General features: G+C 39.3%; 1 protein-coding gene across 2 annotated transcripts in view; it reads right to left on the bottom strand.

The window, feature by feature from the left end:
• rai14 (retinoic acid induced 14) overlaps positions 1–23,177 on the bottom strand; it is a 60,958-nt gene extending 37,781 nt beyond the window's left edge. For both annotated transcript variants that reach the window (XM_041810763.1, XM_041810764.1), the window contains exons 1-2: positions 22,918–23,177; positions 21,527–21,608 (exon numbers count right to left, since the gene is read on the bottom strand). In XM_041810763.1, the coding sequence (XP_041666697.1) occupies positions 21,527–21,562 (36 nt within the window). In that variant the 5' untranslated portion in view covers positions 21,563–21,608; positions 22,918–23,177. The remainder of the gene's footprint in view (positions 1–21,526; positions 21,609–22,917) is intronic.
• Positions 23,178–24,213: the final 1,036 nt, after the last annotated feature.

Here is a 24,213-nt window from a genome sequence, read left to right as displayed (position 1 = left end):
TGTTTCCCTGTCTCTACTTTTATGAGATCTGTTGCTGCCATCAAATTCAAAATCAGCTAATCCAAATCTCTAGTTCAGAACTGAAAAAGCCTTTTTGGGGAAGAGCTAAAACATCTTTAAGAACCTAAATCAGGTCCAGTTGATCTCTTCATGAAGATTTGGATAACCATGGCCTGGATGAATGAGGTCAAAATGAGCTAATTTTTCACAAATTAGTAAAATTTCCCAGGTTTAGCATCTGATATGCCATTTATGTTTTGGATACGTTGTGAATAAAATGTGGGTTTATGAGATTTGCAAAGCTTGTATTGTGATAACAAACTACTTGTACAGCCCATTTTCCAAGTAATAACTTCCTCTACTCAAAAATGGTTTGTGGCAAACTATCCAGAGAAATTCAAATGTGTTAGGAAAGAGTGCAGAGGTCTGTTGAGGAAAGACCCTTGTTTGTGTGTGCCACCAGGAAGTGAGACGGAGCACACTTCCTGTCTTACGTTCAGTAGTAATTCCCCTCCTGCTCGGCCTTCCCCATGCCTCTCTTCTTCAGGTTTCCCTCTCTTCGAGTCTCGTTCTTTGATAAGTGTGTTTACCGTGGGATCAGGGTGTGGACAGTAGTGTTTATTCCCCCTCTGCTTTGGCCCGACACTCATTAAGACACACAAAGAGTGAGCTGATAATGTTAAGTGTTTCCTGTTTGTCCAGGCCTGAGGACAAGGAGCAAGAGAGGTAAAAGAGGCAGGGAAAAGAGAAGTGAATAAATCACTTTGCAGAGACATGCTGGAGAGACAATGTTACATTGTTTAACTTTTCTCTTTCTGTTCTGTGAGTTTCTTTCCATTAATCCTCCCTCCTCTACTGGGATGTCTCACAGGTGTTGCTCTATTTCTGAAGTCGTATACGGATCATGAAATCACAACTTCAAACATGCAGTAATTACTACAGTTTCACAGTTATACACAAAGTAAACAGCCTCTCATCAAGTTTGAGTGACTGTTTGTTAGCCTAACAGTTTCTGCATAAACAGGCCCGCTCACCGTGTTTTCTCTGCTACTCTGAACTTCCTCAGTTCTCTGAAGGAAAAATAAACTCTGATAGGGAAACAGTAATTCCTGCATCACACTCATATGTTTGTAGGGTTTAACCACTAAGAGTGTCAGGATTGAAGTGAAAAACATTTACTTTAGAAAGCCTTTCATATCTCTGTCCAAAACAGACAAATCACATCTTTGTTTAACTGTTGATAAAAGGTGTTTAGTGGAGCTTTGACTATGTGCTTTTAGCTAAAGCAGGGGTGACTGTGACTCTCTGAAGCAGCTGTGCAGGCTCTTATATAATATTTTAAAATAATCTTAACCTGATAAGCAAAGAGCACAGGACACCTTTAGGCTAATTTCTCTTTTAATGAGCATCTGTGCACTTCTTAAACTCAGGTAGTGCTAAAAAAGGAACATTTGTCAAGAAAACCTTTCCCAGGAAATCAAAGAGATTAAAATACATTGTGAAAAGCAACACTAGGTCTATCGATACTCCAAGTATTGCTTTTCCATATGCTATGTAATGAAATTAAGCTTTGTTTAAGGGAAACCGGACCTGCTGCTGGCGCCTCCAAAATTATTGGTGCTCATGCTCAGGGGATGAAAGTATCCTTAACAAATTTCATGGTGCTCTGCAAAAATCTTCTGGAAACCTTACTCTGGAATGACATGTTAGACCACTGGTTCCCAGCCTGGGGTCCCGGACCCCCCAGGGGTGACTTTGTCTGTTCTGAGGCTGCTAAAAATAGATTACCAAATATTGATTAAAACCATTATAAAGCAGCTATTAAGTTGTTTAAAGGTCTTTTGACAAGAAAAGCATGCACAGGCCTGTTTTAGGATTTTATCAGTGAAACAATCAAAATCTATGTTGATTGTGGATGACATATGTCACTTTTTCTTCTTTCTAGGGTCCTAGGGGGGCTCAGCTTTTCTTAAGTACATGGGGCAAAGAAAAATGGTTGGGAAACACTATCTTAGACAAACAGAGCAACTAACCAGACTGTACTACTTAAAAATGGTAGGAAAAAAATTCTTCAGGTGCACAACTACTAAAATACTTGAAGGAGGACGGATCAGTCAGCGCACAAAAAGTCCTTCAGTGCCTTTTCATCTGGGCATAGCAGCAGCATGTCTGCTCAGATTATAAAGAATTATAAACATTATTGTGTGCTGATTAGTATGATTTTCTGCTACCTAAAAAAACATGAATAAAGTAGAGACAGGTAGGAAAAATACAGGGAAAGATAGACTAAGCACATGAAAAAGCCAAAAGAAAAAAATCAGATTTGGTCCAGAAAGCATGACTAAAAAGGGAAAAGACTGGTTATTGCTTTCATACTCCTGTAACTGAATCAAATATCAATGGTATGGGATATATTTCGAAACCTTCTAGGCCACAGCCCATATTCGGTGTTTGAAAAAGCCAAAAACTTTCCAAAGAAAAAAAAAAAGAAAAAAAAAACTTGGATGGTGACTGGATGAATGTTCTGTCTGCCACTATTACAGGAAATCAGAGTGACAAAGCATTGAGTCAATCCACGATTCTTCACTATCAGTAGCCAGCTGAACAGTTAAAGTTGTCTACGATCTGTGTCAGGTTATACTCACATATAACCAAAGCAATGAGTGAAGATATTCAGCACAGGAATGTGGACTTTAACCAGCAAAGAGGATCAGAGGCGAGCAGTGCTAGCACTGCTAACGTTAGGGGCATTCTGTAAACTAACTTCTCATTGTTACAGTGTGAAGTCGTTTTACAGAATGTATTTACTTGACCCTCTCCAGATGAGATTTATTAATATAAACACTTCAGTCAGGGGCACACTTATCATACATTTCACCATTTTTTTTTTTTTTTTTTTTTTTTGCTAAATGGATATACAGTTTTATTTGGTGGAGAAGATTCTGCTAAAAAGATGCTCCCTGGGTTAGTCAAGCAGCATGCTTTGACTTTCTAGGGAGTGCATGGCTAGAAACCCTTATATGTATAGATACATATATGACAATTCATACTGAATACCATAAATAACTAAAAAAATTTGTTCCAGAGCAATTAATCCATAGTTGCATGATTCTGACTACGAGGGTGCAACAAGCTTTATCTGATAAAGGAGGAGGCTGGGGTGGAGGAGGTTAAGCTTTGCCAGCAGCAGCATATTTAAATAAACCACTGTGTTGACAGAAAGAGCTGTGATTGGCTGTGGGAGCTGGGAGTTAATATTTAGGATCAGCTGGCCATCAGCTTCATCATTTCTCATCACTGATCTGACAGACATGGAATCAGGCTATCCATCGGCTTTGCAAGGTTAAAATGCCAAAAAACTGCCTAAAGTTTTTGAGGTGCTTGCTTTGTAACAGTTGAATTTTCACTCAAACTTAATCACAGCCTTTACTGCCCAAGTCAGGGTGAGCTGATGCAAGCAGAAGGGGTTGTTGGTGTTTATATCCAGCAAACAGTGCAGGACCATAGACTGTATGAAAGTGAATGGTGCATGTCCTTTGTTCAGTATGTTCCTGTCTGCTCTGGGTCAAGATTTGATATTATTGTGATTTTAAACATTTTGCAATACAGTGAGTATTGCAATACTATATATTGCGATATATTGCGATCTACACCATTTTTTTTTACACTGTTTATCTGATTTAGCATTCGTCTTGCCCTCATGTTTGTCGTATTTTTGCAGTATTTTATTTTCATGTAGCACTTCTTGCAAACCTCATGTGTCATGCCCATCTCATTCATGCCCTGCTTGCATTCCTAATGTCCTTCCCCTGCGCTGCCATATTGGTTGTACTAACGTTCTCCTGCTGTAAGACCGTCACCTCTGCTGACCTCACTGGAAAAACAATTGTCCAAACAATTGATTTTATTTATCCATTATCTTAGACTTCAGTTCATATTAACAATTACTTTGAAAAAATCGATACTTGGTGGATGAGATGATATGATACATCACCAGACAAAATATCGCGATACTATGCTGTATCGATTTTTGTCTCCCACCCCTAATATCTGTTGCATTGAGCAACACACAGCATTGATATGAACACAAATATTCGCATTATATCATTGTACTGCAGACTCTGTTGCTTGGTTCATGACTTCTGTGTAGTTTTGTTAGCGTCATGTCTTGCTGTCTGACACACCATTATGTTTCAGCCATCAGGGAAAGTCTCTGGCTAAGGGGTGCACGTGGGTGCAATCAACTAAGGAAGAGATAAGGGGCAATCCACCTGAAATTATCAAGCACTTTCCTGGAGACTATTTATGCCTCTGAAAAGATAAGATCAACATATCCACTGTAACATTCTCCCACTTTTGTTTTAAAGAGAGAATGTTTCCAGGGATTTAACACACAGATCAAAGATAAAACTGAATAAATAAAGAAAAAAAAGTAGGTTAGTTGGGTGGTTCAACACACAAGCAACACAGACTGAACTCCAGAGGGGAATAACCTCATTACATGTTAAACTCTTCTTTGTTCGAGAGACAGAGGAAGACACGACAGCCAGGAACTGAATGAGAGGATGGAAGAGGGAACAATGCAGTGAACAAAAAAGGAAAAGACACAGTGAAGGACAGAGATTGGCACATTTACAATATCTCTGCCCTTTGATCAGCAGTGGCTGTTAACTTCAAACTCCTTATCGGCAACAAAGCAGATGCTCAGATGTCCTCAAACAATACTTCCTTTCTCCTGGGCCACAGCTGAAACCACTTACTGCTCCGCTGTAGCACAAACACATCAACATGAGCTCTCACACAATAGTTTACTAGACTCTGAAACTCAAACCCAGAATAAGAGAGTTAGTAGACAGAACTGTTAAACAAAGGCCAGATGGTTACTCTCATAATGAAAGATGCTGCCGTGTGGTTTAACATAACGCACAACCTGGAGCACACAAGGACTCTCTGTGCAGCACGACACATTCATAACATCATTGGACAATGTAAAGAAAAAACCCATTTGCTGACTTTTTTACCCCAAACAGCACTTAAGGCACATCACTTGCAGTAATTTATAAGACTTTATGTAGCTCTGGAGCCACAAAAGACTTTAATGTAAATAACTTGTTAACTGGTTTCATGTACAGCATGAGTATTCAGGCACTGTAAACAGACTTTAATGTGTAAAATCAATGCAGTTCACTTTTACAAACAATGAAGAAAAGCAAGCTGAGTGGCTCTACTATAAGACTCAAAGTCTGTGCCTTTGCAGCAAATTTACAAAGATCAGAGGCAGTACATATGAATCACACACTTTAGGCAATCTGCACCATGCCTTAGTGCACCTGAGCCCCAAAGTCCAATTTGTTCGGACAGTCTTATCTAAGCTTGTGCATCTGAGGTTTGTTAATTATTCAGTATGTAATGTGAATAGTTAGTACAACAAACAATGTTTCTCAAAGACAGATTCTTTGTATTTTTAAGCAGCTGGCCAATAATGCTAACTCTAGTTTAAAAAACACAGAGACACCACAGAAATATAAGCTCACTGGCCACTCTTTTAGGTACACCTGTTCAAATGCTTGTTAACAAAAACAGCTAATCAGCCAATCACATGGTAGCAACTCAATGCATTTAGGCTTGTAGACGTGGTTCAGATGTCTTGCTGAAGTTCAAAATGAGCATCAGAATGGAGAAGAAAAGGGATTTAGGTGACTTTAAAAATTGGCATGGTTGGTGCCAGTTGGTGACAGGCTGGGCTGGGTATTTTAGAAATTGCTGATCTACCGGGATTTCTTGCACCACCATCTCTTGGTTTTACAGAGAATGGTACAAAAAGAGAAAATATCCAGTGAGCAGCAGCTCACAGCTGCGACCTTAAGATAGATGGGTCAGAATTAAACATGAAAACACGGATCCACCCTGCCTCGAATCAACGTTTCAGGCTGCTGATGGTATCATCATGTGGGAGATCTTTTCTTGGCACACTCTGGGCCCCTTTGTACCATTTGAGCATTTTTTAAACACCACAGCCTACTTGAGTTCTGTTGCTGACCATGTCCATCCCTCTATGACCACAGTGTACCCATTTTTTGATGGTTACTTCCAGCAGGATAACGCACTGTGTCACAAAGCTCAAATCATCTCAAACTGGTTTCTTGAACATGACAATGAGCTCACTGTACTCCAGTGGCCTCCACAGTCACCAGATCTCAACCCAACAGAGCACCTTTGGGATGTGGTGGAACAGGAGATTCACATCATGGATGACCAGCCGACAAATCTGCAGCTAATATAGACCAAAATCCCTGAGGAATGTTTCCAACACCTCGTTGAAACTATGCCACAAAGAATTAAGGCAGCTCTTAAGACAAAAGAGGGTCCAACCCGGTTCTAGCAAGGTGTATCTAATAAAGTGGCCGTTGAGTGTATAAATGTTACTGGCTTTTTTTTTTAATCAAACTTTTCTAATTTAAGGTTCTGCAGCCTACTTCCTTAAAGTCTTACAGACAGCCAATCAGGTAATCATACACATCATCCCAACATGTAGCATCACCAGCAGGTGCAGGACCCAAAGAAGGGCTGAGTAGATCTGGCACTCACAACCCATGATCATGATGATGGTTCCTCCTGACACTTATTTTAATCAGTGGCAGAGTGTAACAGAACCATATTAGACCAAAACCACACAAAAATGCTGCGTGAAGTCATGAATGTTATATTGTTTAGGTATTTATCTATTGCAATGTTTCTTTCTCATCAACAATAGTTAAATGGACCACCCAGTTTACAGGGTTTTTTGTTTCATTTTTTAATTAGTCAGCATCTGCGCATGCAAGAGAAATCCACTAGCAAATCCCTCCAGTAAATGCACCAACAGTCTCTCATTAAAATGGAGCTTCATGCTGCCATTTCAACATTTTCTCTTTTCTTCTATTCTCTAAAAACTTACATAAGTCAACGTATCCCTTTGACCTCCCTAATTGCTTCTTATTTTACTGCTTTAGCACTCCTGTCATAAACAACCTGAGTAGTTTCAGACCACCATGACTTCAAGAGCCCTTTTATCCATGTGTTCATTCACAGCTGTTGTGACATCATCACTTAAACTTGTCAAAATAAGGCCAAGGTTAAAATGTGATTTAAGGCACTGATACATTTTTGTCTTGTTCAAACTTCATTGTGGACTGCAATCTTTATACAAGACACAATAAGAAACAGCCACATTACATAAGCATTATCTCTTCAATATACATTTTAAGGCTGGATATATACTTGCAGTTCACTTGCATCTTGAGGATTCTTGTAAAACTACTTGCCTATATGTGACCTTGATTACTGGAAGACACCAAGAGGGTATATGAGAGCAACTACCCACTGTGTGGGATGTAAACTAAAGCGGAGGCACTCACGGATGTTATTATCAGGTCAATTCTGAGATCAGAACTCACTTTATAGCAACATCAGACATGAGCCCAGTGTTGTTGAAAAGCCAGGATTTAAAAACCTCATAAAGACACTCCACCCAGAATACGTGATTTGCCTGAGCATGAGCATTGTGCTAAAAACTCCCTGCCAGAGTCGAACATGTCAGAGAGAAGACGGCCCAGCAGTGGACAAATGTGATCCACTTCTCCACAACATGGAGCCTTATCTCAGCGCAACAGCTCAAAACACCAACAACACAGAGTTAAAATGTTTAAGCCTTCAAACGAGCCGAGATTTTTTAATTTAAAATCCAGTAGAACAGTCTATTTTAATCACCAAACTAGTGTCATTTGGAGCTGGATTAAACATTATACAGCCACTTAGAGGACATTTCAAAGTATCTCAATTTATATCATGTATCGGGGTATAGCAAAAATATATCGGGATATCAATTTTAGGCCATACTGCCCAGCTCTAGTTGACTCACACCTCCACCTCCACACTGCCTCTACCAGACATGTGTATTCTGCATCTCCTATTCGTGTGACATTAATTTTCAAGGACTTGCACAGGTGACACATCACATATGCAGGGGGGGATGCATAGCTGCCATAATAGCTATGAGTGCATGTAGTAAACTTTCAGTATATCTCCAGGCTTCAGCACTGGACATTTATGGCTGCAAATAGACCTATGGTACATAAAAAGTGCCACTGGTGCAACATTTTCTCCTAATAATGCATTAAATAAACAAATACTGATTTGTAATTGTTAGTTATAAGATTACATTTCCGTTTGCCAAACTGTTCTTTTTACTTTGTAACGTGGTCGGCCAAATTTTGCATGCAAATATGAAAGTCTGGCTTACATTTTTTTATTTGATCTTTATTTATCTTGAACATGACCAAAAAAAAAGAGAAAAGAATAGTTCATACATTAAAAAAAAAAAGTCCAAAAGACTCTACATAGATGATGCATCAAACAGGTGACATCTAGAAAACATAAGCTACATGATGTGTTTGAAAAGGAGCAGAATGAAGCAAAGCTTGTCTAATCCTGCCCCTTACATACAATATCGAATCATTTTATACGCTTCTTTAAACATCTAGATGTACCAGCATGTACAGTCATACAGAAACAACACAAAATATTGTTTTATTTGGTGCATAATGCACAAAATAGGAGGAGATAACTAAAAAGAGTCTATAAATGCAGTAGTACTGCTACTGACTCTAGAGCATAAATATCACCATTATCACACAAAGGAAAACTACCCTACTACATCAACATGATCTCATAACTACAACTCGAAACCTCTTCTTAAAGCACAACTCTTTTATTCAATGCCCTTATTTTAAACCTTGAGGACTGATGCTAAGGTCTAGCCCTGGACATTTATGGGTGCAAACGGACCTCTGGCAAAAAATAGCACTCGTGCAACATTTCCTTCTGACACAAATAGCCTTCCTGAACTATAAATAAATACTGCTGGACTTGGAAAGCAAGCACGCTCATTACACCAAGAAGTGCTCATAAAGGCAGCTGAGTAGGGCAAAAATACTCTGCGGTATCCTTTTATTTAGTAAGGATAGGGCAGTTTACACATGCTAGGATACTAGTGCACACAGATAGGGTCCCATAGGTCAAAAAGGAAGCAATAAAAAGTAACACTTTTAATGGATCATTTTAAGTTTGGAGCAAAATCTCAGTACAGGATGTAGTTTCCTACTTGCAAGTTTAATCCATGGAACTGTTCTTTGTACTTTTATCTACGTACTTAATCACATTTGTTTTTTGTGTGCAAAAACAGTTCTCGGAAGTGCACTGAAAAAAGCCACGTAATGCCAAAAGTGTCTCATGAAGGAAAGTTCTCACAGATTTTTTCAGGTGAACTGTTTCTAACCCTCCACCATCCATCTTCTTAGATGAATATTGTTCCAGTTGTTCAGAGAGGGCCAAACCAAACAACCCGGCTGAGGGTGGGGAGCTCACTGCACAGGGAGTCTCTCCTCCTCATGGTTGCTCTCATCATTCAGACTCTCTCCTCATTATTCCTTTATGTAAGTCTCCTTTTTTCCTCAGTCTTTGCAGCTTTGGCCTAAACCCTTCAACTGAACTCCTCTCATTGTCTTCTTCACCTATCTTTCTGATGCCTTTGTCTTTATCGGTGATAAGTTACATCTAGCATCTCTCATTTTATCAAATACATTAGCAATGTGAGTCATACTAAACTGGATCCATGGCCGCAGTTTTCTAAATTATTACTGACATATCTCCTCACTCAAACATCCTCTTAAGGATAAATACATAATCATTACCATACAGCAGCAGACAGCAGCTTGCATCATCACTGATGCCCTCACACCCACACCAGACTAGAAACAAGCCTATACACAAACATGCACCCACACATAAATGAGCATGCAAACACATGCACAGACACAAGGATCATATCCGCCTGCCTTCACCACGCTTGCCACCTCATGTATCTGCTGACAAGCAGGTTTCCTGGCTGAATTTCTCTAGTTTATGTACACATACGATAAGAAATAAAGAGATCCCACGGGCATTTCCTGCTTTAATTGGATCCCTGTTTAAACAGGCTCTAAGCCTTTCTCCTCAGGCTTTCCTTGGATTATTTTAAACTAGTTCAAGTCGGGATTTCGTTTTTTCCCAGATTTTAAAACCTTTCTTTCAGAAGCTCTGGTTTTAAGGGGGAAACTTTAGGATAAGGGCACAGCTGTTTGTGCAATCAGCAGCTAAAAATGGCTGTTATAAAGTTTTACTGGATATCTTTAAACTTCTCTATCTGGATGACAAACACAGAGACTCTTCATCATGAGACTATTGCAACACTTTCACAATGGACAGAAAAACTAAATCTGACTAACTACTTTGTGCTCACACCCTCTGTCAAGACCGACTTATTGTACACATAAATCAAGACCATATTTTTAACCAGTAATAATGAAATAATGCATAGCAAAGATAACAACAGGTTGAAAGGATGAACCACTATGCAGCACTTTTCAGGTTAATTTACATTTAAAATAAATCTGTGACACAAAGCTACTTTACTGTTTGCCAGATTTTTTTTCTTTCAAAGTAAGATGCCAAACTTTTTTAAACTGGACAACTGAAATGTAATAAAGATAAGGAAAGTAAATATCAATGATATTGGTACCTTTGTCGATACCACAGCAACAAAAACGTAAGACCTAGATACCCAATACTGGGTCAATTCTTATTCTTAATCACCAAAATTGCAGGCAAACTTCTGTACACAATGTCAATTGCACATTAGCAGCATTTCTGTTATAATTATTATTCATCATCATTATAATGAATTTATAATGCTGCTGAATGGGACTGCTTCAACATCTCACCTTTTAATTTTAATAAAGCTGACTGCTGAACACAATTGTGCAAATAGTTGGTAAAATGTTTGCACGCAAAACATTTGAAAATCAACATCAAATCAAATGTTCATATCATTTGTTTTCATATTCACAGTGACTAGCAGTTTTTGCAACATGATTATTGCACATTTCCATATCACTGTAATGATGAAAAATGATTTGCTGCTTTGTGTCTGCTATGCTTTTTAAATTTATTAACTAGGAAAACCCCACTATTGTTACTGTGAACAGCTCCGCATCATCATTTTTAACACTTTCTACTGCTGACAATGAAGACAGCGCACACACCAACACACACCCTTCCTCCTCCTCTGCCAGATTAATGTAGGGCCATCCCTGAGGTTTTACTGTCTCCCACAGTGCTAATACCCTTTCACTAGACCACGCCAGAATAAACCATGCCATGCCAAACCGAGTCGGACTGGGCCAAATCAAATAGAGCCAAGTGGAAATACTTCGGGCTTCAAGAAAAAACCTTCCATATAAAATCCAGCAGTGCTTCATTATTGTTACAATAAGATGATTTTGCTACTGCAGCTGTTGTGAAACAAGTAGAACGTTACATTTCTCTCTAATGGCTAAAGTCTCTTTGATGTGGAGAAATATCACAGTTTAATGTTTTAAACCACCAGTGCACGTTGCATTATTTAGAAATGTTTTCAAGTGATCAGCTTGTGGTGTTTCTCTGCAGGGCTGCTCCACTTAGCAAAGTAGAAACACTTTCTGATAAAATCAGCCTTGTTTATACATTTTACACTTTTCTAAATTTAGATTGTTTCATTTTAACCAGGCATTAACATTAAATGTTTTTAGTCTCCAGGGTCATGTAACCTCGCATGAATAGAAGCCATGAGACAGCTGTGAGGAGTGAGAGGAGACAGCATAATCCACACATCAATTAGACACACAGTCTGGATGATAAGGGGGGCGGGGGGGGTCTGTGTGTATGCTGTGGGATACTTAGTCTATGGATATGGATGGAAAACAGCCTTGAGTAATCCAGCTTAGTCTAGCAGCTGGGGGAGCAGTTTTGAGTAGTGTTACAGTATGTAGTCTGGCTAAGGGTTTTAGTGCTAAAACCACTGTAAACTAGCAAATACACGCTGAAGAATGAGCTGAGATTGTGTATGTTTGTGCACAGCAGCACAGTCAGTGAGTTAACTGCTTTAGGTGGTAAAGAGCTGAGAGCCAGGTAATAGTCCAGGCAAATTAACCAATTTAGAGCAGCTCGGCTCTAACAGCAGGGACAGAGTCGTAAATGTGCTCTCACAGGGTCAACACACAACACAACTTTTAATTAACATTTCTAAGAGTAATTACACCATCTCACTGTTTTTCTGACATTAATGTTTGAAAAACCGAGAGGAAAAAAGTGTTGAACTTTCTGGATGTTGTAAACATTGTTTGACTGTGATTAAGGTATTTAGAAACTATTTACTACTGGGAATCCTACCTGTATGACTTCTGTTCTTCAACAAACTTAGTAAATTATACTGCATGTATGTTTATATTTGCTGTTTGTTTACACGGTCAATGATCAGGTGTTGATTTATATATTTATTTCTTTTTGCAACCTTTAGATAGATAGGAAAAGTTTTCATTTAGCTGATCTGGAGCTTCAGCTGCACAGCTTAAGCTAAACTGCAATGAGGATTTTATTGTCAATATCACAATCACATACATTTTTTTTTTACCATAATCACTTTGAGTAAATTATAGAAGTCTGAGAAAAATCAGACCTAAATCTTCAGTCCTTAAAACACTCTAAAATTTATGGAATAAGGATGGACAAAGAAATAAAAATCAGCTAATGTGGGTTCATTGATCCTGCCTAACCCCCAAATTCCACATACTCTGTGTGTATGCTATCTGCTTTTAAGGTGCACAGCACAGCAGATCACTCCCTCTATAGCCAGACTTTGCAGTTCCACTGCCTGTGCTCCAGTCCATCTATGGCAAGTCTCTGAACCACCCCTCTGCTCTGCTCAAGATACCTGCCAGGTCTTTTCCCAGTGCTGGCCACGGCCAAACTGCAGCAATCCAAGTCGTCACGTCACTGAGCCAACCTTGGTCTTGTACTTCTCTGGCCTCCTGATGTCCATTCTACAGGCTTGCTCCAGGCCCATGCCCCATCTCTTCAGGTATCCTCAAGCTGCCCCCTACACAGCGCACACCGGGTCTGGTACACCTAGTATGTGGTGAGCTGGATCAGGCCCAGCAAAGTGCACCAGGAGCCCATAAAAGCACAGCTCCTATATCAGGCTGACTATTCCCATCCCCACTCTCCTGAGCACGTCAGCATTAGACACGTGATCTTGCCAATAACAGTCAAAGTTGCACTGAAGAGAAGCTGTCACGAAGGAGTCAGGCTAGTGCCTCTGGCCATCAGTCAATGTCCAGGCCTCACAGCAGTATAGTAAGACCAGAAGGACCCAAGACCAAAAGACTCTAACTTTTGTCCACATGCTCAGATACTGGGAACACCACACTGTCTTGCTCCGCAAACCCATTGCTCATGTGCGAGTCCAAATCTGTGGTTGATCTCAGCCTCACAGTCAGCAGATCGATGTATTACACTGTCAAGGTAGATGAACGGCTCTACAACTTCCCTGCTCTGACCATTCACAGACACAGATTCAAAGGCAGCAACCAAGTCATCCCCAAATGCCTGGATCTTTATTTTAGTCCCTGAGATGTGCATTCCCATTACTTCACTTCACTCAGCAAACTAAGAGGCCCCACATAGAGCAGATCAACCTAAACAGCCATTAAAAAACATAGAAAGCATCTGGTCAGCTTTAAAATACAACACAATGCACGGGTCCCTTGTGGCAGATCATCACTTTATCAACAAAGCTAGAGGAAAGGAAAGGAAAGCTACAGGAAAATCATACACAATCACAGAATTTTACATGAAACTATACATCTTTTGATGAAAAAATAAACCTTTAACTTCCCAATGTAACCACCTCGGTGGAAGCATAAGATGTTGAAATAAATGAAAAATCAACCCAAGAAAAGCAACATAATCTGCTGTTTACATACTCTCACTGCATGAAATCATAGTTTTTTTGTGATCTCAAGTCTAGAGGACTGCATGGAGATTTCAATAGGCAGAGCATGTATTATAAACTGAAATAATTGTCAGAAGTCAGTGATTGTGGGAAGGCCAATTATGTGATCGCAATTAAAAGTCAATTATGGAGCATCTCTCGGTTGTACCATGAAGCAAGTTCAACATGCTTTCTTTGAGTTAGTAGCCTCAATGAAGCATTAAGTTGTAATCATGGATGGACGGATGTTTTCAGTGCTTTAATACTTCTTTATAACCTTAATCACTGCAAGAATAGACTGTATTCTTCATATAAAGTTTAGCTAAAGGCAAATTTTTACAGAAAACCTTAAGCTTATCATTTTAGAGCTTGATCTCTCTTTAAGTATCAAAATTTGTAGAAATGACAATACCAGGGCTGAACTGGCTTTGGGGCATTTTTCCCTAAACTTTGGGGCTGGTATGATTTTATCTTTTTATTAAGACTTGCTTTTTTTCAATGTACTTCTACCAGAGTAAGGAGTAAGTAAGCACTTGGTTCACCTCTGACAACAAGAGTCAGTGAAAACAGCGAGAATAAACATAACTTAATTTGTCAGTGGCATTTAGTTCTCAGCTTTGTTTGACAAAAAAGCCAGAGCGAAATCGAGTCCAGCTCTGGTCAATACCAAAACTCTTGTGCCATTGTATAAAGAGCAATAAACAAAAACAAAGTAAAAACAGTAGTTTATCAATTGATAGCCATAAAAAGTCTTGTCAGTCACAAAATCTAACAACATCCTTGCAAAAACACATTTTCTTCTCTATATGAATGTAAATAAAGTGAGCCTGACTGACTGGACTAAAAACACAACCAACTTTTAATTGGACCAGCCATTCTTACACATAAAATCAGTGCAGATCACTGAAAAACCATTTCTGACAGCTGATTGTTCCTCCAAACTGCAGAAGAATGCCTTTAAGTCTGTCTGTGGCTGTTTGCCAAACCCATTCTCAGAAACCAGCTTACAAAGTCTGCTCGTCTTAAACACTGCTCATATAAACAGAAATGAAACCGCCATCATAATACTGATCAGCTGTATGAGCTTACTCAAAATGATCCACAGAGGGATCACCAAAGGTCAATGACATATACCAAATACATAATTCTGGCAGACTTCAACAAACAGAAACAAAGCTCAAACGAAGCCCAGAAATCCAACAGACAGACATGCAAACATTTCATAACACACAGAGGAAAAATTCCTCTGATTCACTCTGACCTTGCATAACTGCGCACCTGCCCACAGAGTCTGATAAAGCAGCACATTGCTGCTGTCCTCCCCCTTCGGGTACAGGCTGCACAGGACTTAAGTGGACAAATTTAATGTGAATAAAGTCGCAGCAGAACAGCTACAATGAGCCCAGCAGAAAGGAATGCTGATGTTGTATAGTGTTGTATTATCTGTGAGAAAATCTCAGTAAAGCTGATTTTTCTTGAGATTTGAAATGCATGAACACCTTAAGTGTAGGCAGCATTTTCACACCACTTGGCCTTGCAGTGAATTCACAGTGCAGCATTTCAGAGACGCTGATCTTCTTAACCTGGTGACACATTCTGCTGAGTCTGCCCAGCTGTACTGTTGCAAGGCTGCTTATGTGATAAATTCACTTCTTAACATATTTCCACATAATAAAGACCTTTACTGGTCACAGCAAGTTAAACAATAATGGCTCTGACTATAGGGGATTAATGGAATACTTAATTTAAATGAAGGGAAGTTAAAGTCTTAGTGCCTAAAGTCTTTTGGGCTTTTTTATGCCTTGATTGATAGCGGAGGATAGTGGATAGCATCAGAAACAGGAATGAGAGCCAAAAAAAAGCATGCAAAGTATCCTGCAACTTCAAAATGTAACACATTGCACAGACTCCTAAACAAAAAATCATCACTTTATAAAGGTTACGTCTCATCTTGCAGCAAAAGCAATAGGTCAACGGGAGGTCAGTGGTGTTACAGAGCTACAACGGCAGCATTCATGAGGAAAAGTTTTCTTCTGAGGTAAAAAAAAAAAAAAAAACAGAATTTTGCATGAAATGGCACATCCTTTTGAGTAAACATTAACCTTTTAACTTCTTAATGAACTCACTCATGGCTGAAGCGATAAAATCATGGAATCATGATGGAACGAATGACAAATCAACCCCAAAAAAGGCTGAATAAACTGCTGCAGACATGCTATTCCAGCGTGAAGTCGCAGTTCTCCCGTGATCTCTGCCCTCTTGACTCAAGCTGATCAGGGGTGCGCTTTGTTGCATAGCACCATAGACACACACTTTCAATATGCAAGGTCGTTCAAATTTGGTAAGAGCAAAACCGTGGCCCTTTGGAGTAAAATATTGGCTCTGCCTGCATTAAGATATTTAACTCCATAAATTAAAGCTAGATTACTGTTAGATAACTGCCAATGGGTTCCTGTATTACACTGGATTGATATGTATTTTCTTTTTTTCCTATCCACACAGGACATTTACCTGCATGCAGCCAACATCTCCTGAAAGCCAATAGGACAGTCACTTAAAAAGTAGATTGTAAAATAAGAGCAAATGCCAATACCAATGTTTAAAATAAAAATCTAGCTTACTGCTGATACTGGTGCCGAAGTTATTTTTCATTACTTCTTTTGATGTGACACTCCCAAAATGCAAGCATTTTCTTCTTATCTGTGACCACAAAAAAGATCAGTTTGTCAAACAGGTCAGCACTTATGCCTAATAATAACTCTCTTCTTTAAATCAGCTGTTAGATGTGCTGAATGTCACTGAAATGAAACAAAAAAAGGGCCAACAGCTTCCATTCGGTTGGTCATTTTTGGCCAATACTAACATTAAACCGATGCATTTGTGCATCCCTCCTGAAAAGACATGCACTTTTACATGAAACTATTTCATTTAGTACTTTTGCTGCTTTCAGTAACATAGTTAAACAGTCATGTTATTTACAATAAAATCCAGCCCTGATACAAATTATGTTGTGGTCCATATAGCTATAGGAGAGAAAAACAAAATAATGTATAACAATCTTAAAACAATGGTCCATACAGACAGTCTAAGAATGTACACTACAAGTGTTAGCATCAGGCCACATAACTTAGTTCAACATTTAGCTATTTTACATCCTGTGTCATATAACAATGATTACATCTTGTTGTCATCTCCAGTTCAATTTCTTACATTTCTACCTTATTTAGTCCTCTCATTGTCGAGGTGTTTGAGTAAAGCTTTGGCTCAGCTCACTTGGCTAGAGGAGGATCCTACAGGCAAAAAAATCAGGAAAGATTCAACACCAGGACAGACGCCATTATCTAGGAATATCTTGACTTCATATGAAAGTTATTTATGAAGACATCGTTGTATTTTTTTGTTTTTTTTTAATGAAAGGCTGTTTTGGGGAGAAACATTCCTGTGTAATCTGTCACCACACAGAGAGCCAAAAATAGAACCAGGAGATATTTTCTTTCTACTGAGGTTGTTCAGGGTTTTCTATAAAAAGCAATGGAATGACTTTTGGCTGAAGGGATAAACATGCTGGTCTGTGAAACATTTTTTCTGCATATCTTAATGGTGGTCATTAATTTTAATCACTGTGTGTGCACAAGAGGGCTGGCATGTTTTACCCAGAATGCCTCTGCGTGAAGAGATGGAAGAGAACTTTGCTAAAAGTTTCTCTAAGTGTGTATGCCTGTCATCTCACATTCAGAGAAGTATTTATCTGTATTTCCCAATTAAGTTACATATGTAATCTAAAATATAGTTAAATATGCTTTAGTTTGCAGCCGATCCATTCACACAGCACAGGATCAATAAACACATTCTGACATAAATGCACATGGGGAGTAATATTGACTTTTGGCTGAAGTTTTCATCGAACAGAACATGCATGGAGATAAACCTGCTTTTGCTGTTAGATCAGTTATCAAACAGCAGTAATGACTCACTAATGACACTTTATTATGTAATGAGTGTGTTTGCACTTCGGCTACACGAGGATCTGAACATCAATCAAAACTGCTGCCCAGTTTTAAATGTCTGTCTCTGACTTTTGCAGCACTATCCCTCAGTCATTTCCGGTTTCATACAAAAAAAAAGCATTCATTACAGTTAAAGAGACAAACTGGATATTTATTAGACATCCAAGCGATCAAAAGTGACAGTGTACGTGGGTGTGAGGTCTGCAAAGGCATGCATGACTGCAAATGGCTTCAGTGGTGTTTCTAAGCAACATTCACATCCACACACTGCTTTTTTTCCTTTCTTCTCTCCCACCGCCTACGACTGGCTATTTCAGCAAGGACAGGCATCTCTCCAAAAGCATCAGTCTCAAACTATTTACAACTCTCCCCATAATGCTGAAGGTTCAACTGGAAAACACACAGTAAAGGTAAAACAGCCACCATCCATTTAAGGAGGAACTTTTTGGGATCTTTGGTTTAACGCTATGCTCCACGTTTCTTAGAACAATGGACACTATTGTGCTCCCCCACGTAGCTAACTGAGTTAGCAATAATTCACTTATATTAGGCTGTAGAGCATGCAAAATTGCAGGCTATTAAAGATGAAATCAAACACCTGGATGAATGCTTTTTTCCCCCATAGACTTTTACACGGATGTAGACACAGTGATGTCAGTCAGCAGTTTGGAGAGAGGTGTTATAAAGCCCTATGATGGCAGTGCCTGGTTTTAAAGGCTGATCAATATACAAACATGCTCCACCCCCTCCCCCGCTGGTCTGCTTTCACATTAGTGGCGTCATTCCAGGCCTGAGCACACTTCCTTATCTGTTCTGTCTGCTATAGTAGGTGGCAATATAGGCTTCTAAATTCACCAAGAAGAATCAAGCAGAGGCAGCCATCGCAACCACTCGTGTCAACATTTGGTTATGTTCTGTGCAGACAATGAAGCCCATCCTGCAGGCAACTATGGATGTTCGTATTTTTAAGATGCCACCAACTACCCTCTAGCTACCTTCACATCCATCGTGCAGCTCAGCAGACGAATGCTTGCCAACGAGTAAGCTGTGCTTAAGCACAGTTGTGTTCACAAAATTTGCATGTCATGCCTGAGCATACATGAACCAAGCTTGAGGCAACCTCTTCTAGTAGACTGTGGCTTGATGCCTGTGTTCTCTGATTAAGGCCTGGGACCCTCATGTGAAACCACCCAAAGGTTGTCAGGTTTAAAAAAAATAAAAACCTTGAAACTTTACAGTATCATGTGTTTTAAAACAAAACAGTCAAAACTATATATTTTGATGATTGATAGTACTGAAAAGTACCAAAGCTTTAAAAAAATGCAAACAAAACTGCATTTTTGGTAAACACCTGTTACTTGTTTCTTACATTTTTGGCAGTGTTTGAGGGTCAGTGGCAGTCAGCAGAAGTTATTTTCAGCCATTTGTTTAGAGTCAAATACACACAAGAAGCAGCACTCTAACAAACATTAAAAAAAAACCTACTGATGGGTCAAATTAAGTGAAAAAATATATGAATAAATATATGAATACAAATATTCTATACAAATGAGAGGATTTTATCTGAGGAGAAGCTAAGGCAGGCTTTCACTTGAAAAATCACAAACTGGAGGTGTACTGATACTGAGTTTATCTTGCTGTGGCAAATTCTACAGATGTGGAAACAGAAAGCTTCATCAGTAGTTGAATTTCAGAGAAACAGCTGATTAGTTGATTAGACTGTTTGCACATATCGGCTTCAACAGGGTCACCAAGAAACACACTAAAAACATATTCTACAAACATATGCATACATACCTGCCTAAACATGTTAAATGTGATTCTCAGTTTATCCTTTCATTATCTATTTTGGCTCAGAGATGTGTGTGGCCAAGGGAAAAAAGTAAGCAGGCCCTCTATTCTCTAGATTTTCTGCACAAGAGACGTGCACATCGAGCGGGGGGGACGGGGACTCACAAGGCAGTTTGAAAGCTCAGACTTGATAACATTCAAACCAAATACAAAACAAGCCATGTTGCAGTAAGGACACAAGTCTCACATGCCTCGTCTAAAAATGGGTTTAACAGAGTTGATGTAGGCAAAGGAATACCTTAGTTACTGAGAAACGCCCATCTATCTTGTCCAGTTTGTCATCTGACTAACATCCAAAATGCTGAAAACCATCTAAGCAAAGCCAACTGATGACGGTCAGTAACTGGATTAAGTTTAAGTGAAGACCAGCGTCCTGAAAAACAGCTACAATGTACCTGCCCGTCAGCCAATCAGGAACTTTATTATTGTACTCATAACTCATAGCCTTAATAAAATTATCTCCAACAGGTTTAAAAAAATCATCCAAAACAATTTTAATAATTAAGGAAATTAACTATGAAGAGCAAAAATGTATTTTTGAATTGAGCTATAATCCTGTTTATTTCTGCTTTAATTAAAGTGTAAGTGAACCCCACAGCTGAGAAAAACTGTTAAAGGGTTCACTACTTCTTTAGTGTTCTTAGGCTTTAACAGCCAACCTCTATAGGACAATGGAGGGACTGCAGTTGAGCACTTCCTATTTAGCTTATACATCAACACCAGAGGGTACCACTTAGGTTTTTCCCCAATTTTCCCAAGTAAGAGTAGCTCTTCTTCTAATCTGTTTTAGTACATTTATGTGCACTTCAAGATGATCTATTAGATCTCTAAGGATTTATTTGTACTCTCTACAACCTATGCATTCATGCCTCACAGTATATTGTGGCTGTAATTAAGTTAAAGCAGGGATGTACTCCACCTAATTCTTCCTTTGTAGGACTGTCTCTTTCTCAGCAGAGGCTGACATTTAACCGTAGATCACCATCCTGCCCTACTACGCACATGAAAACTGTCTACATGAACCAAGCGTCTAATATATTTGGCATTCATCTCTCCAAACACCCACTTCTCTACTCCCTCTATCCTCTAAAACTTCTCCCATTCATCCAGAAACCCAGCAGACTTTAACTGTCTGACTTTTGGCTCTGTGTCATTCCTGTCACTGTGACAACTGTTGAGTCAGGCGCTGTGGAGACGCCTCACTTCCTGTGAGTTTAAAGTATCATAGACCAAACGTATGACTGAACCAAATGAAAAAAAATCTTCCCTGAAGACTGAGTCACTGCCAGAAGGTTTAAAATCTCACATGGAGCAATCCAGAGAGAATATCTGGAGGTATTTGTGGTCTTTGTAATTGTTCAGAAGAATCCACATCACACTAAACAGTCTCCTTAAAAGGTGACTCAGCATGTCTGTGTTAAGTTGAAACATAATTCAGAGTTCTGAAACCCAATGACCCAGTTTTTATTTTTTCAAGTTCTCATGACACAATCATTCACAGCTGGTGTGAAAAATTTAGAAAAATAGCACACTTTGTTTGTTTAAATGCGCAAAAGGGAAGCTTATAGGGCCGGTTACTGCAACATCATGATTCAAATCTATTTACTCTTAGTTTAGTAGAAAAAAATTAGCAATCATCGGGTGCTGTTGAGTCGACCCCATGGAGGAAATAAATGGCGTAAATCATCTGCTATAGCCATACATACACAGACACTGACTCAGCCATTCAAACGCACACATGTGCACACACTTAACATCACTGAACACGTGTTACAGCACTTACATCAGTTTTTCTGAACTTGGCTTTAAGGCTCTTCATGTTCAATCCGGTCCATGCAGTCGCTCACTCAATCACTCCGTCAGGGCTGTGGAGTAGCAAACACAGACGTTTAAACTCACTATTACGACTTCTGTAACTTCTATTGAAGACTAAACTACTATACATACAAATCACTTCATGCTGCCAAATGCATGAAAGTGCATTATGTGTACGGATGTACGTGTCCAGAGCAGCAGTCTGTAAATGTGTTTGTGTTTTAAAAAAGTTTTTTTAAGCCTTAATATTCAGTCCGAGTGGGTGAAAGAGAAAGCTTTAAGTGTAAAAGTTTTCACAATGAGTTTGAACACCCAAGTTATTCTAATTTAAACCTGTCGCTGGCATCCAGCTTTCTATTGTTTCCTTTAAGGATGTTTTAAATTTACCAGAAACCCCTGGAGGATGTCTGGTGACTGTACTTGTGTGCCTAAACAGCCTTGAGCAATTTCCAAAATTTCATGCCTGAAATGACCCTGTGAATGATTTACTCCCAAAACTCTCTTGTGAGCATTCCAGTCAACTTCCTTCATTAATATGATTTCCAGCTTCCTCTGTGTCTGTTAGTATTTAAACTGAGCACTCCACTTTAGCAATTTGAGCCTTCTTGCAATGATTATGTCCTGGAGGAAAAATATCCTACAATTTATGCATTCATAAATATTTGCAGGCACAAAGCAAAAGTTACAACGAATAATTCATATTTCTAAGAGCCTCTGTGTGGGCAGATAGTGATGTGCCAGAGGGGGTGTATTGTATGTGGGTGCATCAAGGACAGCCATGTCTGAGCTCCTCTGGCAGCATTCAAGCCTTTCACATTAGTCCATATTTGAATAACAAATTCAATATGTGTAGCAGTTGTCAGTGTAGCTACTGCTGTTTATAATACCCCTATTTCTATGGCAGAGGATTTAAAAACGGAAAACGGAGGTAGTGTATTTTGAACATCGTTTATATTAGAAAACTGATTTGATATTTATAACATTCTGACAGCAGCAGACAGCAGTCTGCTGTCTAATAGTCAGGGGGCAAACTTTGCCTTAATAACTGTATGCAATACTAAAAATTAACAGATCAGCTTATCAGGCAGCTACCTGTGAATATCTGCATACCTAACAATAGAAGTCATGCATGAATTCATGCACAAACACGGGTAGCATTGCCTTAGCACCAAAAGTATCAAATGCGCGCGACGTACCATGCACACTAATCATTTAAATATCAATTGGACGCTTGGTACATGCACGCGAGTTCTTTGAATTATCGCTAACATTTACTTTAACAGGCTTTGTGTACAAATTGCGAAGCAGTGTGTCGACCAACAATTACTTACATGATATGAACTAAGTGGACACACTTACCCTGTAATGTGCTGGAGTCGCAGGAGAGCTGGACACATAAAAGACACACAACCGCTTTTTGTGCCAAAACCAGATTAGCTACCGACCCGGTGAGGAAACAGCGCGCTGTTGTTTGGCTGAGCCTAGCAAGAGGATGCATAAAGCAGAGTAAAAGAAGCGGAGCTCCTACAAACACTGTCCCACCTCGGCCAGCATACATTAAAAGTTGAGCCGTTCACGGACTCCTGCCTGTTCCTCGCTCGCGACTCAACTCAACTCAGCGGCTGTTGCCCGGTTTAGGAAAGTGACGTCACTCCCCAAGTGCTCTCGTGACCGCGGTGAGCGAGCCCTCTTCTGTTCTCCTTTGTGCCCCATTCATGCACTGATTAAAGGGGCATTTCGCACAAAACCACGCTTACACGTCCCGATTACGAGAAATTATTGTAGAACAAAATCATACTTTCTCTTTTATGAATATTTCATCTTCTGATTTTACTGCTATGTTTATGTTTTTAATCGGTCCTTTGAACTCACGACCCCCTCCCCAAAACATGGCTGGGCTGCCCTACTTCCATGTAGAGCTCCAATATTAACTATCACATATTGAAATCTGTCTTTATTTTCAAATATACCGACTAGTAGGCGTTTCTATGACAATAAAAAAATTAGTAGCCAATTGCACCCCCATAAATAGGGGGAATTACAACACGGAGGTTTTTAGAACTTGTTTTTCACTTGCTTTTCATGCAGTGACATTAAAGACAAACAGTTCAAACGTGGTGTCAGTAAACAGCAGGGGTGGAAAGTCACTTAATACATTTACTCAAATTCCTGTAATTTGTGTGGGTTTTTGTGTGCACAACAAACACTAGAGTGTTGATATCTCAGTGTTAAACATTTTAGAGTTGATTTTAACTCCCAAAGTGTAATTGATTCAATTCTGTAAAAAGCCCTGATTTAAGCTCCATCCACTGCCATTTCAAGATGTATTTATATTTTCAAAATATATAGATGTTGCAAGTTGTACAGTGGTCCCTGCTGTGATTCCTTTGCTTGTGTTTCTGGTGGATTGTTGTTGTTTTTGATGTAAGACACTCTTGCACCCTGAGTGAAGTTTTCCACTCAGTTAGTCACGTTCCATCTGTGGCATGGGATGGTATTTGGTAGGGGGTGATGTGTTGATTTACTGCAAAGGGTGGTTTCTGGCTCTGCATTTGATTCTTCCTCTATCCTTGCCAGAAAGCATGATCTTGCCAAAGGTGTTCAGTACAAGGTGACAATCTTTGATACCTGTCAAAGTTTAACATTGTGAACAAT

Source organism: Cheilinus undulatus, linkage group 17 (genome assembly GCF_018320785.1).
Source record: "Cheilinus undulatus linkage group 17, ASM1832078v1, whole genome shotgun sequence".
NCBI classification, from domain to species: domain Eukaryota; kingdom Metazoa; phylum Chordata; class Actinopteri; order Labriformes; family Labridae; genus Cheilinus; species Cheilinus undulatus.
Note: the sequence above shows the minus strand (reverse complement) of the source record. Positions and strands in the feature narration are given on the sequence as shown.